General features: G+C 44.8%; 1 protein-coding gene across 1 annotated transcript in view; it reads left to right on the top strand.

The window, feature by feature from the left end:
* Positions 1–17,932, top strand: part of LOC136604839 (leucine-rich colipase-like protein 1) — a 62,669-nt gene extending 44,737 nt beyond the window's left edge. Inside the window, exons 4-6 of the mRNA XM_066588936.1 lie at positions 12,326–12,448; positions 16,085–16,216; positions 17,735–17,932. Coding sequence (XP_066445033.1) covers positions 12,326–12,448; positions 16,085–16,216; positions 17,735–17,824 — 345 coding nt within the window. The 3' untranslated portion in view covers positions 17,825–17,932. The remainder of the gene's footprint in view (positions 1–12,325; positions 12,449–16,084; positions 16,217–17,734) is intronic.
* The last annotated feature ends 397 nt before the right edge of the window (positions 17,933–18,329 follow it).

Here is an 18,329-nt window from a genome sequence, read left to right as displayed (position 1 = left end):
TGGTCCAGTCTCACTTCCTGCAGGAGGGGTTCCAGGGCTAATATAAACAGGGAGGGGGACAACGGACACCCCTGGCGCGTGCCATTACTTATTTCAAATGGAGGGGAAAGGGTGTTATTAATTTTTAGCCTAGCATGAGGCTCAGCGTATAGAGTAAAGATGGCTTCTACAAAGGAGGGAGGGAAGTTGAAATGTAGCAAGACAGATCTCATATATCCCCAATCAACTCTGTCAAAAGCCTTTTCGGCATCAGTACTGACCAGAGCGAGGGGGATTTTCTTTGCATTAGCATACTGGATTGCATGGAGAATACGTGTGCTATTGTCCCTTCCCTCCCTGCCCCTCACGAAGCCAGCCTGTTCTCTATTTACCAAGAGCGGGATATAGTTCTCCATTCTCCTGGCGAGAAGTTTAGCCCACATCTTGACGTCCAAGTTTATCAAAGAAATGGGCCTATAGCTGCCACACATCTCCGGGTCCTTGCCCTCTTTATGAATCAACGTGATGTGGGCTTCCTGGGCCTGCCTTGGTAAAGAGCCGCCATTCATGAGATTATTAAACAGTTCTGTTAGTCTCGGGACAAGAATGGGACGTAGGGATTTATAATATATGAGGCCATCTGGACCGGGGCTTTTACCCGGAGGGGATGAATCAAGGGTTTCGTTTACTTCCTTTTCTGTTACTGGGGCAAGGAGAGAGTTAGCTGATTCCCTCTCCAATCCGGGGAGTTTTAGTTTTTGTAAATAGTTTGCGATCTGGGTGTTAGATTTAAGGATCTCTTCCAGATTCCTCCGAGGTCGCAAATTGTATAGCTGGGAGTAGAAATGTTGGAATTCAACCGCAATGTCAGTGGAAGAGGTGACTTTAGTTCCCGAACGGGCCTTTATTATATCAATCTGTTTTTTTGCGCGGGCTTTCTTTATCTGTGATGACATATATTTACTTCCTCAGTTGCCTTGGACGTACACTATATGTTTTAGATGAAGACATCTTTTGTTAAATCTAGACCTCAGGCATAAATTTAGTTCCTTCCTGAGCGCCGTCAGCTTATTCAGGTTTTCTTTACATTGCTTAAGTTTAGTGGAGTGCTCTAGTTTCGCGATTTGCCCCAGCAAGTTGTCTATTTCCCTTTGTTGTAACTTCTTTTATCTGGAACCTAAAGCTATTAAATGGCCTCTGATAAACGCTTTATGCGTTTCCCACACAAGGGCCGCCGACTGGTCTCTTCCAGAGTTAAATCTGAAAAATTCCTCCAGTTGTTTGGAGAGCATCATCCTGTCGTCCTCAGAGTCTAAAAGGGCAGGATTTAACCGCCACCTCCACTCCTTAGGGGTGTTGGAGAGCATTGTAAGGTTCACATGTAACGGAGCGTGGTCAGAAATAGTGGTGGTAGCAATCACTGAATCTACCAAAAAAGGCAGGAGTTCAGAGGCTATTAGGACATAATTGAGCCTCTGAAAAGAAGCATGGACCTGAGAAAAATAAGTGTAATCCCTTGCGGAGGGGGAACACTGGCGCCAGGCGTCCACCAAGCCCAACTCAGAAAGGGCTCGATGTAGCCTCTTCAGTTTAATTTGTGAGATCTGCGAACGTCCAGTTGACGAGTCTACTAAAGGGTTCATCGTCAAATTTAGGTCACCCCCCTAAGATGATGGGGCCCACAGCGAATTCCTTAAGGGTCTCTAACTGCCCGACCAGCCAGGGAACCTGACCCGAATTTGGGGCGTAAAAATTGGCCAGGGTAATCTTAAAGTTTTGGATGTGTCCCCTCAAGAGAATCACCCTACCCTCCTCGTCGGTGTGTTGTGCTTCGCATGTGAAGGGGACAGAGCTATGGAAAAAGATAGAGACCCCCTTAGAAGCTGAGGTTGTGTGTGAACTGTGGAAGCCCAATGAGAACTGTCTGCCCGGAAGGGCCAAGCACTTACCCCTCTTGTAATGCGTTTCCTGAAGAAAGGCGATTTTTTGTGCCATATTTTCGAAGAAGCTGAGCCACACTGTGACGCTTGAATGGGGAGTTGATCCCTCTCACGTTAAATGAGGAGACGTGGAGGAGCTCATTCGTCTTCGGCTGTTGAGAGAGAGGCATGGCAGACTAAAAGGGTGACCTAGAGTAGAGAAGGCTGACACGTGAGTAATTCCTTAGTATTTTATATGAGCTTTCTGTATCGTAAGGAAAGCGAGATAGGGGGGGGGGGGAGGATACACAAGGAGGGGGAAAGAAACACAAGGAAAGAGTAATACGAACTCTGAATATGTGAACAAGTGATCAACAAGACCAGTCAGTCCAAGGACGGTCAGTGGAGGCGGTGTGCAGTACGATAAACTCCTCCAGGGGAGCGATACCGGCAACAAACGCCACCAGGCAGAGAAGCCGCACTGCACCAAGCCTGCCCTGACAGACATCCCTGGAGGTCAGAAACTTAAAACGAAAGCAAGCATTTAAACTTTCAAAGGGTATGGTTATCATGAGTCGAAACGAGAGGGTTAACCGCGATCCCTGCGAGCCGCACGAGCGGCTGGACAACTATAAGTCCAAACAAGTCCACCCGATACGGAACCTCAAGTCCAAACACAAAGACTTCCCGGCCTGATCCTCAGCCTGTCGTAGATACAAAACGTTTTCAAGCATTTTGGGATAGCTTAGAGAGGGTGAATCACCAAACTCTCCCTAAGGGCTCTGGGTAAAAGCATCCAACTGAAAGACTGCTGCTTAAGGTTCAGTCACCCGCGGGTGTGTTGTCACGACTCTTCTTTTTTTTGTTTCTGGGAGATTTAGCGGGTCCAACTGATGTCCAAGCAGACGGGGAGGGAAGCTTTGGTAGGTCAGGCAGCCCCGGGAGTGGCAACCAACTCGGGAGATCCAGCGGCTCTATTTCAAGTAGTCGCCAGCACGCCTGCAGGTCTCCAGGGTCTCTGATATTTATCCTGTGACCCCTGTGGGAGAAACCCAGGCCGAATGGAAACAGCCAAGCATACTTAATACCCTTTTCCTTGAGTATCTCCAGCAGTGGCCGAAGCAGGCGACGTTTGGTTAGGGTGGTAGGGGCAAGGTCCTGAAAAATCTGCAGAGGAGCCTCGGCATATTTTAAATTTTTGTAATTTCTGGCGGCTCTCAAAATGGCGAACGCGTCCTGAAAAGACAACAAACTGCAAATTATGTCCCTTGGCGGGTCAGCGTTCGCCGGGAGGGGCCTGAGGGCTCTGTGAATCCGTTCTATTGATATTGGGGCGGCCCTCTCTGGGCCAAGCAGGGAAGAGAAGATTTCTTTAGCTACCTTAGAAAGACTTTCCGTGGCCCAAGACTCCGGAAGCCCCTTGATGCGAATATTACATCTCCTATTCCTATTTTCCAAGTCCTCCTGCATCAAGAGGGCTCTGTTAAGGTGATCCTGATGCAGCTGCAGAATCTGGGCCATTTCAGAAGCGTGGCTTGTTAAAGAGGACGTGGATGTCTCCAGTTCCTCTACTCTTCTCCCCAGGTGTCTTATGTCTTCTTTTATCTCCCCCAGCTCAGACATTATCGGTTGCAGGGCTTTCATGATTAAATCCTTCATGAATCCCTTTGAGACTGTTTCCCCATCTTCATTATCGGAGCTAGCTCCCTCCTCCCCCTCCTTACTGTGAGCTGCAGCCGGCGCCATCTTGGCTGGGAACAGCGGTGAACGGGGGCTTTTTTCTTTAAGGAAGCGCTGCATACCGGCTTGTCCTCCGCTTCCCCTCGGCGTCCCAGCGTGTTCCGCGGCTCTCTCCCTTCCGACTCTTCTCATTTCGTTGCTTTAAGAAGCTGCTGTGACCTCCAGAAGGTGTCTTGCCGCCGGAGCTCTGCTCTCAAGCGGCCATTAAGCACAGCGGTCAGGCTCCGCCTTCTTTTCCGTATTTGACATAAACATCATTGGAAACTTGGGGTGGGACAATCTTAGGTGTCTCTCTTTTGTAAAGTCAGTCTCTTGCAAACAAATGATGTCTGCCCAAGCTGCTTAAGCATCTTTCCATAGGAAGGCTCGTTTGTATGGAGAATTAAGCCCCTTCACGTTAAAGGACATAAGTTTCATACTCATGATGGCAGGTCTGTTTACCGTTTTATATATGGGTTTTTATTACCTAGTTCCAAACAGTTCCAAATGGTCCGGCGGGAAGAAACTCTCTCAGGTTCCCATTCCAGAATGTGCTCCAGTATTACTGAGGAAAAATTAGCGGTCAGAATATACCTCCAAAATAGGGGAAATTGACAGGATAGAGGAGAATCACCTGACCAGGTGTGGAACCACAAACTTTGGAGAATCTTAGCTACAATGTCCTTCTCTGAATGCTCAAACGTCATCAAAAAAGGACACCCTTCTTTGTTTTAGGGGGAAAAATGTCCAGCCATTGCAAGACTCAGGACCTTCTTAAATCAAACCTTAAAGAAGGGAACCTTAATATTTTCAACAGGCGACTCCTCATAGTGAGAGACCATGAAGCAAGGAGCACATTGAAAGGCTCTCCTATTAATAAAGCGGTTAAGGATTTTGACCCAATCTGGATTAAGGCGTGACAGAGCGCTCATGTTTTACAATTGAATTTTCCACTTTTGCAAGAGTTGTTGTCCGTCTTCAGGATTTTGTATAAAATTAACTATTTGGCTATAATCATTTTAGGTGGGAATCTCCATTTGTAAGGGATCTTGTTGTCCCGCAGGGCCAGGGTGATATTGCAGAACGTTTTCCTAGTTTTAATAGTCATCTGGGAAAGATCTGTAAAAAGTTTTATTTGCTCATATGGTACAGGCAGGGATGCATTCTTCCTAACTGCGAACAGTATGGTTTCCTTGATATGGAAAAAATGAATCCTCACTATAACGTCTCTAGGTAGATGATCAGGCTGATTTTGGATGTGGCAGTCTATGCACTCTGTCGATTATTCTTTCCTGTGAGGGGGTGCATGGCAGCAGATGTTTTATGAGCTGCTGGATAAATTCTTTTAACTCAGATCGCGGGATTGACCCCGCAATTCCTCTGATTTTTAGATTGCTGTGTTCCTGTCTTCTATATCTGCCACTTTGCACTTTAATGCTTCTAACTCTCCCACCACATTATAGTGTGCATCAATAAGATCGTTGTGTGATTTGCACCATTTTACTTTCCAGGTGTTCTACTCTATTTCCTAGCTCTGCCATGTAAGAGTTTAGTAATGTTGAGATAGATGATAAATCTCTTTGAAGCGCCCCCCTCAGGGCTAGGATCTAGAGATGAGCGAACGTGTTCGGCTCCGCCCCTTTTCGCCCGAGCACCGAACTTTGCGAGCAATTCCGTGCTCGGGCGAAAAAAGTTCGGGGGTCGCCGTGGCAGCGCGGGGGGGTGCGGCGGGGAGTGGGGGGGAGAGGGAGAGAGAGAGGGCTCCCCCCTGTTCCCCGCTGCTGCCGCCCGCGCCGCCGCGCCTCTCCCCGCCCCCCGGCGCCGGCCGAATCTTTACGCGCGGACACTGAAGTCCTCGGTAAAGCCGGTGTCTGGGTGCGTAAGTGTTCGTTTAGAACACGTTCGCTCATCTCTACTAGGATCATTTCTTTTATAAACAGTTCTGATGCTGCTTGTTCAGAGCAAGAAATACTTAGAATGGGATCTTCAGGGTCTCCTGAGACTGCATTAGAGTCTCTTTCCTGCAGCTCCGGGTTTTGGGTGGTTTGCAGGAGACCCCATCGCTGTGGAGCGTCACTGCTGTAATTAAAGGGCGGGAGTTTTACTTGCATCAGAGAAAGCAGGCACCATTTTAGAAGTTCCTGCCTACGCCTCTCTGCTGTGACCTGATCCCCAATTTTCCGCTGCAGCCGCATTATGGGATCCCGAAAGTGGGGGAATGGGAGAAGGTCTCCTACCCTTGTTTTTCTTCAAGATGTCCTCCGGTCCACTTCTCCTGTGTGCCGGCAGTCTATTCTTCTCCTCCGCTTGTACGAGTGGTGCAGAACGATGTGAGCCCCTGTAGTCCGGTTTTCATTCTCCTCCTTGCAGCCATCGCCAAAGGGAGTCTCTGTAAGCTTTCCCTTTCTCAGGTCTCTTGTTTCTTCTTGTCGCTTTGCAGGGCCGAATCTCACAGAGCTCAGAGACCTGCGACTGCTCCATCCAGACCACTAATACATTATATATTTAAAAATTATACATTTTTTTCCACATCCTCAAAAAGTACACAGCAGAATTGATTTTACTCTAATAGACATAAACCCTTATAAAAAAAATGTTATATTTACGACAGTAGCGACCATAACCTGGCCAAAGCATGCCGGGGTAGCATGGACACTTTAAGAATAATTTAATCAACCACCCACTGCTACTTGGTGCCTGAATAATTACATATTACAGCACCCAAAATATATACCTTAAGGTGCATTTACACTGTAAGATGATCTCTCAGATGACAGTTTCAGTGACAGTTTTGAGCGATCATCTTTGCATAACTCTTAAGTAGCTAATTAGCTACTTAAAGAGTTAAATGCAGGTGGAGCAGGACACCGCTGATACTCTGAGAACAGCAGCTGCTTTGTATATGCAAATATCTGCTTTGCTCTCTGAGTTATCAGCGGTATCCCGCTGAGCTGATAGCTCTAAGAAGCAGCGGGAGTGCTGACAGCAGCTTAGTTCTCAGAGCTTGCAGCTGGTATTCTGCTGAGAAGTCCCAGCGGGATATCAGCTGAAAGAATGGTATCAGCGCTGTCTGCTAAGAAAATCAGCGTGCAGCACTGATAAGAGTTATCGGTGATTTCTAGCTTGCTAGAAATCACCGATGAATGAATTGTGCACGAACAGTGCATAATGGCCGCGTGTTTAGACACAGCGATTATTGCTTAAAAGATTGCTTTTGAGCAAATTTTGGCCGATAATCGTTTTGTCTGAATGGGCTTTCAGTCACTGCAGGACCTCCTGGATTACTTAAATCTCAATGGCAATGCTGAGGTTTCTAACCCAACTCTGGTGCGCACATAAAGCTACTATCAAGGGTCATTTTATCAAGCAAGCATCTTACGATAAAAAACATAGCAATGACTTATTACTGTCCTCACAACTATGCACATTGCACTGATTAAACAAAGCATCCTACTCCTTGGATAGAGCTAGAGAGATATTGGCCCTACACCAGCAGCTCCAGGAGCTTCATGCCTATGAACATGACCTAGCTCTAGGGGAATTACTATTAATAGAGATCAACGAACATACTCGTTTAGGGCCATTTCGAGCATCGCTTTTTTCAAGTAACTGACTACTCGGGTGAAAAGATTCGGGGGGCGGTGTGGTGGAGCGGGGGTTAGTGGGCAACAGGGGGGAGCTCTCTCTCTTCCCCCCCCCCCCAAACTCCCCTCTGCAACCCCTCGCTCACCCCCGGCACCCCCCGAATCTTTTCGCCCGAGTAGTCAGTTACTCGAAAAAAAGCGATGCTTGATTGCGAAATCGCCCTAAACGAGTACGTTTGCTCATCTCTAACTATTAACATACTACTGGCAAGGCGATAAAACTGGATCTACATTAGTGAAACAAGCAAAAACTCGTACAGCTAAAACATGCAAACTCTTTCTTCATGATGCTCAGGTTAAGACATCTGACCCTCAAGGCATTGTTGATGTATATAACTTAACCCCTTAATGCTCCAGGATGTACATTTACGTCCTGCAGCGTCGGGGTAAGTATGAAGAGAGATCGCAGGGTGACCTCTCTTCATACAGAGTGGACTACAGCTGTTTATTACAGCTGACAACTGCGGGCAATAGCTGCAATTAGCCGAGTGAATGATCAGCGCTATTAACCCCTTTAAATGCTCTGCACTTTAAAGAGTTAGTAGGAGAATTAGGCTAAATGACTTACATGAAGAGGAGGGGGTACAGACCCTAGCTTAAGAATATTCCCCCCCCCCATTCCCCACCCCCTTTTCTTAGACCAAACACATCAGGGAGAAGTCTAAATGATCAGTGATAAAATTCTGTAATCCGGTAACAAGGAGTGGGGTAAGGAGCACAAGGTTAGATGCAACACGTTCTGGTGCTAACATGCACCTTTATCATGAAGAATTTGACATAAAGGAGAGAGATATTTATAAAGACTCACCACAATGGTGGAACCATCAGGCGGCACGCCCCACCGAATGATGCCAGTGGACATGGAGAAGTTATCAAAGGCAGCCACACGGAGCATGGATGCTAGTGTCTAGCACACCATGGCACCGCAGACTAATTGTGTTCCATCTGGGGGCAAGTGCCCAGTGTGCGCAGCCGTGTGAGGTCCAAGAGCGTGATGATGTCACCGCAGCACCACGCAGGGTCATAATACATCATGGGTGCATGAAAGGAGTCATGTAAAAGAAATAAAAAAGATAATATTGATAGAAATATATAAATATATCGGGAACATGATAAAAATAACAATAAATTACTATTTCTCTAGGACTTCATTAAGAAATTTGGAACAAAAGTATAAAGTCTGAAAATCCAGGACATTTCTTTTGACTTTAATCGTGAGAATAACCTTGGCTTTACATATTTCATTGGGGTGACACAGAGTTTTGTCTCGTATCTGTCGAGGACATGTAAAAATTATCGAGAAACACTATCTTTTATATATCCATTAGAAATGATAAAATGTGTTCTTAAAGCATTTACAGTTCGTCGGATATACTTAAGGCCACAGGGGGCTCAACAAGATAAATGACATCGCTTACTCCACAGTTTAAAAACTGCCATAATTTAATTGGGTCCTGATCCGGGTTTATAGGAATCTCCTTTCTTCCATGTTGCACATACGGACAGCAGTTGCACTTTTACAAGCCACATCTAAGGAGCCTATGAAGGGTTTCAGAAATGTGTTTTTCAAAGTAGGTAGATTAATGTGAGAACACAAAGTGTCAAGGAACCGGGATACTGGAAGTCCCTGAAAACCGCCCGCAACCCCTGTCCCTACCTACTTGCCCCCTGGGCTAAGCCCCAGGGCGACAACTGGGCGATGGTCCCTACACTCACTAGGGAAGTGGGACATGGGGACAGACAACAGACAGACACTGGAACAAACGAAACACTCAGGCAAGCCAAGCTATCCAGGTCGGCAACAGGAGGGTACGCAGTACAAAGGGTCAGGCAAAGGCAAGTTGGGTCCAGAAAGCAGAGAATCAAAACGGGAGTCAAATACAAGGAAACGCGGGTACAGCAGGAAGACCACACTAACACTGGCAAGGTCAGGAGCGCATAGACGTTTAAATGCTGGGTGGCATGACCAGAGATGTGGGCACGGAGGACCCGCGGGCCGCGGATCCTGACACAAAGTTGCAAAGATGTTTTTAGGGTTCTTTTTGTGGAAAACAACTTTAGGGTTATCTGGGGTATCATTAAGTAAAAAGGGGTCTCCTTTTAGGATTCCACATTGCTTAAAAAGCATGTATTTTATAGAGGCATGCTGGGAGTTGTAGCGGGTAATGAACAGAGTTTTCAAACTAAAGTCATTTTTCTTCGGAATCATGTCTATTCTATTTTTGTCACCATGGTGATCTTCTTCCAAGGCTTTTGTATATGCCGATGCAATAAGTGTTTTAGGATACCCCTTATTCTTAAATCTTGTTTTCCTGATTTTCGCCTGTTCACTGTATGTTCGGGTAGACGAACAGTTTCTCTTAATCCATTTTTAACAGTCCATACTGGATATTAGTTTTCCAGTTCTTCGCTGCAAGAGTTTCGGTAACTATTTAAATCAATGGGCTTAAAATGGGATTTACTTCGGGTGTTACCTTTAGGAATAAATAATTCCAAGTCTAAGAAGGCCACACTAACAGGGTTCATAGTACCAGAAAACTCGAGGCCAGTTGTTTTTATTCAAATTAACAATAAAAGATGTTAAATCCTCCAAGTCCCCATTCCAGGTCAATAAGATATTGTCAATAAATCCCCTAAAAAATACAATGCAGGAATCATTAAAATGACTTTCTTCAGATGCACCCAGAAAAAGGTTGGCATAGCTGGGTGCAAACTTGGTAAATAAAAAGTTTTTGTTGGTGCGATGTTAGAAAATCTCCACTCAGAAAGTGTTCAACTGCCTTAATCCCTAGATCATTTGGGATATTAGAGTAGAGAGACTTAAGGTCTAGTGTGCATCATATATAGGGGTCTTGCCAAGGGACTGGGTTGATCAGGGTAATTAGGTGCCCTGTATCTTTACCCTTTAGTGACCAGTTGAGAAAAGTAGAAGTGGAGAGGAGCTGCTACCATTAAAAAATATGTCCTTTATTGAATAGAAAGCATACAGCTCACAGGTCCGCGCTGAACGCATTTCGGCTACGATAGCCTTTGTCAACAGCTCTGAGGTATGAGATACGCAAAACATTTATAGACAGAATACAAATTAAAGTAAAAAAAGCAATACCTGTGTGTGCTAGCTTGTCAAGAGGGGAACGACTGGGGAATGGTGTGGTGGGTGTGTTCAGAAGTTAATTGCATCACGTTATGACTAGCAAGCAGAGGTTTGTTACAAAAAAGGTAAAACAGACAGAAGGAAAGGCAAATAATTACAATAAAGTAACTGTATTACACGTATCTACATGGAGATTATATGATGGGTTTATGGTAACTGATTATCTGACTCTGCTCCTTATACAATACATTTTTCCTCTCCTATATACTTTTCAATCATAATACAATTACTTTACTATAATTATTTGCCTTTCCTTCTGTCTGTTTTAACTCTTTTGTAACAAACCTCTGCTTGCTAGTCATAATTTAGCCAATTAGAGCAATCTCTTGCTGGGAGGCGGGGTGTGTTTTCTGGAATGTCTAGAACAAATTAATTGGATTTACATTGATTGCTATGGAAACAATTACCTCGACTTTCATTGGTTTCAAGTTTGGCTGATTGCTTTCAGACGGATTACCAACAAATCTAGAGATTTAACTGTAATTGGTTTTGCAGTGACCGACTGACCCGATTTAAAAAAAATAATTGCCAATTGAGACTCCCTCTTCCAACCTTCATTAAAATCAAAGGCAGCAAAAACCGGGTTCTCTAATTTGGCCTTCAAAATGTCCCTGGAACAACAGTGGAGGTGGTGGTGGCCCAGTGGGCAGCACTGCTGATGGAAATCTAGATCTCCAGCACTGCAAGGCAGCCACACGGCACCAGCACACCCGTCCCCTCTCCTCTAAGTAGGTAGTTAATAATTTGGCAATTTTTGCAAAAATTAGATCAGGATGATCCAATCCAATTTAGCAAAACTGGACCCAATTTTATCGCCCAGCCAATCACGATGATTAACACAAGTTATAAAGAGCATTCCTAAATCACAGTGTGTGCCTGTCAGCTCTGCCCACTATCAGCTGGGCTGAGTGGTAATTAGGGGATGTTTACACATAGCGGCTCACACAGTTCTCCCTCTCACCTCGCACTTCCTTGCACTGTAGCGTACCCCTTCATTCGGCGGTCTCTAGTGGGCTCAGCGCCGCTGGTCAGGTGATGCAGCATTTCCGCTATGTGTATATGTACCCTCAATGTGCAAAATAGTTCCCCTGGATGAGAATACTCTTCAGCGATGTGAGGGCCCATTCACACCGGCGTTTAGGGCTTCTGTCACAATTCTGTTTTAAGAGCAGAGAAACAGATTGAAAATGTAAATAAAAGTTCCCTTTTTTTCTCCTTGATTTCAATTGGTTTTCAAAAAACGGAAAGCTTTCTATCTGCTTCTGTTTCGTAGTTTTTTTTTCCCCCACTGGCACGTCTGCAGCGCTATTTGTTAATTTTTAAAAAATGTAAACCTAATGATATGGAGGTAACATCGAGTTATCCGTTTGTTTTCCTTTAATTTGAAAACCCAATAAAATCAATAAGAAAAAAATGGAAATGATTATTTCCATTTTAATTTCACTTTTCCGCTCCAAAAATGAAAGAGAAACAGAATTGTGGCTGAAGCCCTAAATGCAGGTGTGAATGGGCCCTAAATGGGATTTCATATAGTTTTGTCATTACATATGGACTTGTCAAAGGTTTCTGTACACTGGGGGTCTGAGTGCCGAGACCCCAACCCATCACTAGAACAAGCCAGCTAAAGCGCTCATCAGTGCTGTCCCTGGTATCTGGCTGAAGACGGGCTCAATATAAAGACTAAGGCCCATCCTCAGCGAACCAGCAGTGACAGCGCTGGGATGAGGCTTCAGCTGCTTCATTCTAGCAATCAGTGGGGTCTTAGCATCTGCACCCCCAGCGATCAAAACTTTTTGCGTGTCCGTATGATGTGTCAGTAATTTTTAGAAAGCGCACTTCTTTATGTGACATAAATGTGAGACCTTATAAATGGATTCCTAAAACTTTTCTCTCCTCTGTTTTATATTTAGAACGATGGAGATTCATGTTATTCTAGTGACCTGTGTAATAGCGGGTGTTGCTTCAGGAGTACCTCTCGCCGGGCAGTTGATGAATGTGGACCAAAACGACGACCTCAGGAATGTCTCGGCCCGGTGAGTACCTGTCACCAGCTGCTGTCCCGGTTTCCCCTCCACATATTCAGTATAAGGTCTCATTCACACAGGCTTTGAATTGTTACATTTTACACCATATATTTCCGATATGGATTTCACAGCTAAATGCGCCGAGACAAACAACAAAATGAAAAAATGAAAAACTTGAGCTTCTTCTATCAAGAAAGGCACAGGGTGGCGCTATGCCCCAGAACAATGCCCGGGGAACACTTCATGGCCTATGTTCTAGCTGTGGCTAACGCTCTAACTTGGCATCTGGGACACAGACTGGCTCTATCATACATGACACATGGATGTAAAAGTTTTGTTTAGTAGTTTAAAACACAAAAAGCAAATAAAATAAGAGAGTTCACTGCTGAGCGGTGGAGAGAGTAAGTAAGTACAGGGCCGGATCGGGGGCCCAATGGGGAGGCCCTACATAACAGGGATCAGGAGTAGATCATCTTCTACACCTATATCTTCTTGTAGCCTCGACAACCGCAGGGATAACCCGCAGAAACGCGTAGCGGACGAATCAATAAATTATTTAAAGTTATTCACGGACATTGTGTCCTCTATTTCTGCTGGAACCGACAAGCGCCGGGGAAATTTTTCCATTTGACACGAGAGGTATGCAAACAGCCTGTCACGGCTGTAAACCCCAGAGACGCTCTCCGGTAATCGGATCCGGGACTCCAGAGACGTTACAAGCCAACTTGGATATAAGGTGCCGGTCAATCTCCTGGACAGGAGTTTTGGCCGAGCACCAGGTGAGTACTTAAAAGTAACTCACATTCTTTTGAAAATCGTTGTGTGTGAGTAGGCGCTGATTTTTGTTTTCTTGTATTAAGTAGGATTTAACATACAAACATACCCCCCCCCCTTTCTTGTTCCCATGGTCACTTCTGAAGAGATTGTAACCCTGTAAATTCACCCCAATCGCACTTATCATCAGGCCATGTTTCTGTTATTTCTACTATGTCTTAATTTTCATCAGACATTCTCGCTTAACACTCACCCGCTTTACTAATAAATAACCCCCATATAGCTTCTAATATCACCATATGGGGACTAAATAACCCCATATAGCTTCTAATATCACCATATGGGGACTAAATAACCCCCCATATAGCTTCTAATATCACCATATGGGGACTAAATAACCCCCATATAGCTTCTAATATCACCATATGGGGACTAAATAACCCCCATATAGCTTCTAATATCACCATATGGGGACTAAATAACCCCCATATAGCTTCTAATATCACCATATGGGGACTAAATAACCCCCATATAGCTTCTAATATCACTATATGGGGACTAAATAACCCCCATATAGCTTCTAATATCACCATATGGGGACTAAATAACCCCCCATATAGCTTCTAATATCACCATATGGGGACTAAATAACCCCCATATAGCTTCTAATATCACCATATGGGGACTAAATAACCCCCATATAGCTTCTAATATCACCATATGGGGACTAAATAACCCCCATATAGCTTCTAATATCACCATATGGGGACTAAACCCCCATATAGCTTCTAATATCCCCATATGGGGACTAAATAACCCCCATATAGCTTCTAGTATCACCATATGGGGACTAAATAACCCCCATATAGCTTCTAATATCACCATATGGGGACTAAATAACCCCCCATATAGCTTCTAATATCACCATCTGGGGACTAAATAACCCCCCATGTAGCTTCTAATATCACCATATGGGGACTAAATAACCCCCATATAGCTTCTAATATCACCATATGGGGACTAAATAACCCCCCATATAGCTTCTAATATCACCATATGGGGACTAAATAACCCCCCATATAGCTTCTAATATCACCATATCGGGACTAAATAACCCCCCATATAGCTTCTAATATCACCATATGGGGACTAAATAACCCCCATATAGCTTCTAATATCACCATATGGGGACTAAATAACCCCCCATATAGCTTCTAATATCACCATATGGGGACTAAATAACCCCCCATATAGCTTCTAATATCACCATATCGGGACTAAATAACCCCTCATATAGCTCCTAATATCACCATATGGGGACTAAATAACCCCCCATATAGCTTCTAATATCACGGGGACTAAATAACCCCCATATAGCTTCTAATATCACGGGGACTAAATAACCCCCCATATAGCTTCTAATATCACGGGGACTAAATAACCCCCCATATAGCTTCTAATATCACCATATGGGGACTAAATAACCCCACATATAGTTTCGGAGTGACCTCCCATATAGCTTCCAATATCACCATATTGGGACGAAATAATCTCCTTAGAACCATCCACCCATGTAGCACCGTCATCTCTCATCAGGGTCCGGCCCCCGAGTATTTCTCTTATGTTTTACAATGGCGGAGGAGCAGCTGGAGGGAAGCATTACTCCATGACCCCCATATACAGGCATCTCTCCTCCAATCCCATTATGTTATAACTATGCACCGAATGCCCCTTTATTAGAGACCCCCATCTAGTAACAGTAGAGCTATAAGCCCTGACAAAATAATCCGGGTGCCGTTCTCATACAGCTCTTAGTGGGGTTTCTCATGGGCGATAAAATCACACGATTTCAGTGCAACGCGAGAGCGAGTAAAATAGCAGAATTATGAAATCAATGATTCTCAATGGTTTCCCTCATATTGGGAAGGTTTTCACTCTGCGATGTTGCATTTAAAAAATATATTTCTTGTTTTTTTCAATCTCCCGTGTTTCCCTATGGAGCCTCCTTTTTATTGCATCGCAAAGCACAAAACTGTTATTTTCATGCGATGTGTTTTTAACATTAAAAGGTACTATTGACTTTTGCGCTATTAAAAAATCGCCACAAAGCCCGTGTGATCGCGCCTTATTCCTGTTTATGGAGGCCTTGTTCCCAACAGAACCTCTATAGGGAAAGAAGAGCCATAACACTAAATGATAGAGGTCTAAGTGTGCGCTCAGACGGATGCTTGTGAGGTATCCCATGTAGTAATCAGCGAGTGGCGGCATACATGGAGCTCGGCAAAGGCCAAGGCCGCCGAATCGGCGCAATTTTAGTGGAGGAATAAAGATAGTTTTAATATTTGCGCCAATCATGCTGCCACTCGCTGATCACCGCATTGGATGACCCCTACAGAGGTTCGGGGTTCTGTCCTCTTGCTGGCTTTTGCATACTTTTATTATTGCCTCAGCCTATTTGGCATTTACGCTTTTGGTGTGCTGCAGACCTTGCTACATATATTGGTAGGATGTTTGTGAGTTGTGTGTGACAATCTAGGGCCCAACTCGCAGCGGACCGCACGTGGATGTACGTCCATGTGATGTCAGAGCGGCGGGTAGCGGACATTACATATCCTGCTCATCCATGACACGGACCGGAACAGGACAGGATCCACGTGAAATAACACTCATGTGAAGGGCCTGATTGTCATATATGGGTCCGTGTGCCGTGAAATACAGGGACAGCACAGATGGGGAACAACCGTCTGAACTGTCCCTAACAGCCTCTCCTTCCCGGTGTGAAGTAATAATTGTGGCCGATCTCAGGAAGGAGAACAACGAGACAAAGAGAATTCCAATCACATCACATTTATGTCTCTCTTTTATATTTAGGACAATGGAGATTTCTGTTCTCTAAGTGCAGAATGTGACAGTGGGTGTTGTCGTAGGACATCCACAGAGTTCCGTGTTCCTACAAATAAATGTGCACCAAGAGCAGCAGAAAATGCGACCTGTAACCCTCTGGTGAGTATCTGTAAGCGGCTGATGTATCTGCTTCTCCCTTCGTTGTGCCCAGAATTCCCGGGTGCCGCTCCGATCACATGGGCGCCCCATCCGTGTGTTGTGTGATGTGCGGGCACCACAGATTACATGTCCTGTTCTCATGTGACACGTAAATAGAACATGTGGTGATTCTTCAGCCTCCACTCTTAATAGCACAAATACGGTTATTTCCCTTCATTGTCGGTTTTACTAAATATTTGCATCGCCCACAAAATACCCATCCTGCAGCCTCTTATCTTAGAGCTCTACATTCAGTGGTTCCTCTGTTACTCCTCCTGGCAGTGTATGAATACCTACACACCCGGTACTTGTACCCGCAGCAGTGAGGTGACAGGAGCCTCTACTACAAATTACCACAATCTGTGGCGCCCCCTACAACCTCGTGTTCCGTCTCTACAAGCTGCGCGGCCAAAACCTGCGCTGAGGAGCCGCGATATTATTCACACGGAGGAGGTTAATGCTCAAGTGTGAAACGGACAGAATTTGGACAAAACTTGGAGCAATCAGGCCCATTCACACCGCCGTATCCCCTGTCCGCACAACACGACTGATCTGCATGGGTGGAGTCAGATGTAGATATGTGATGCGGATGTCCTGCTGTCACCCCGATTTACAGACCAAAATCACCAGGAAAGAGCGTTTTTTAAACTTGTTGCAAGGAAGTGCGGAAAAAATGACATCAGTTCATCTTTCTTGCGTTTTGTTTTTTTGCACATCTGGAAACCACAGTGAATACAGACGCAATATGCAAGCAGAGAAACGCGCAAAAACATCCAACATACACGGGCGGAAACAACGGTGCGCTCTTCATGGACTAATACTGCGTGCGCCCGCGGGAGTCCTTAAAGGCGATGAGTTTATTTATGTGCGGTTTTTTAATTTGAATTTTAACAGATTGAATGTCTTATTTTTTGATTCTATGTAACAAAAAGAAAGTCCCCCAGCACCCCTCCGTATGCACAAAAAAGAGGCCACGGAAGAGATGTGATGCAACAGCCACTTAAGGGACCTCGGATCCTTAGTCCCCAGCGTAGTACATCCAGTGGAGAAGCAAATGGCAGCATCAATGGTGGAGCGAAGGAATATAAAGTGTTATTGCTCCATACAGCAGGCGACGCTCCGACTTTAGCAGTCTTTATCAAGTCTTTATTTTTTGATTCTCGGACCAGAATCGCACATTAAAATCAATGAATGTATTTAAAATAAACGCCCCTGTACGGCGAGGGAGTAACTTCTGTTTTATTTACGCACCCATTGACTTTAATGGGAGGTTTAAATGACATCATCTTGACCGCCTTCCGTTTTTTTCTCCCCCATAAAAAACACTGATTGCAATCAGATGACATTTGTGCGTTAAAAACACAAACTCTGATGTAAGACGCCCCACAGCGACATCAGTCCGTCTACATGGACTAAAGTCAGGCAGATGTGGTTAGGAGTCACAAGTGTCTTCATTAACCCTATCATCTCTTTCTTCAGATTATTAATGGGCTCTACCCGGATTACTGCCCGTGTGCGAGAGGACTTACATGTGAGATGGACCTGAATGACCGTTACTTCTGCAAGTAGCCAAACAGCAAATAACTAAGTCTAAGATGAGAAAGTATCCGCCTGTATCTACACGGATCTGCAAGAAGTTGTGAATCTTATGGAAATAAAGCTTCTACAACTTCCTGATATGTTTTGTCTTTCTTCACTGATTTCAAAATCTCTGCTTGCTGTCAGTTAATGAAAACATTGACATTCAGAGGCTGAGAAGCCGTCCTCTTGTCTGGCTCACACAGCAGCAGTTTGTTACAATGTAGCAGCCAGGAGTCTAGAACAGAAGTAATAGGAGGACTGCTGATGTATGGAGCTCATAGAGGAGTCTATAAAGGGCTTATCCAGACGGACTAATTCTCACATCTGTGTGCTCTGCGTGTTTACAACTGACTTCATACTTACATTACACTGACCTGTTACAGTCAATGTGACTGCAGACAGGTAGAATTTATTATGCTGTTCTCCTTTCCTGTAGTCCTAACAGCAGCACATATAGACATGGGGATTTATTCCCCAACCACATGCTTTGGAG

The sequence above is a fragment of the Eleutherodactylus coqui genome, unplaced genomic scaffold (assembly GCF_035609145.1).
Source record: "Eleutherodactylus coqui strain aEleCoq1 unplaced genomic scaffold, aEleCoq1.hap1 HAP1_SCAFFOLD_103, whole genome shotgun sequence".
Taxonomy (NCBI): Eukaryota; Metazoa; Chordata; class Amphibia; order Anura; family Eleutherodactylidae; genus Eleutherodactylus; species Eleutherodactylus coqui.
This window is presented reverse-complemented; position numbering and strand designations above follow the sequence as displayed.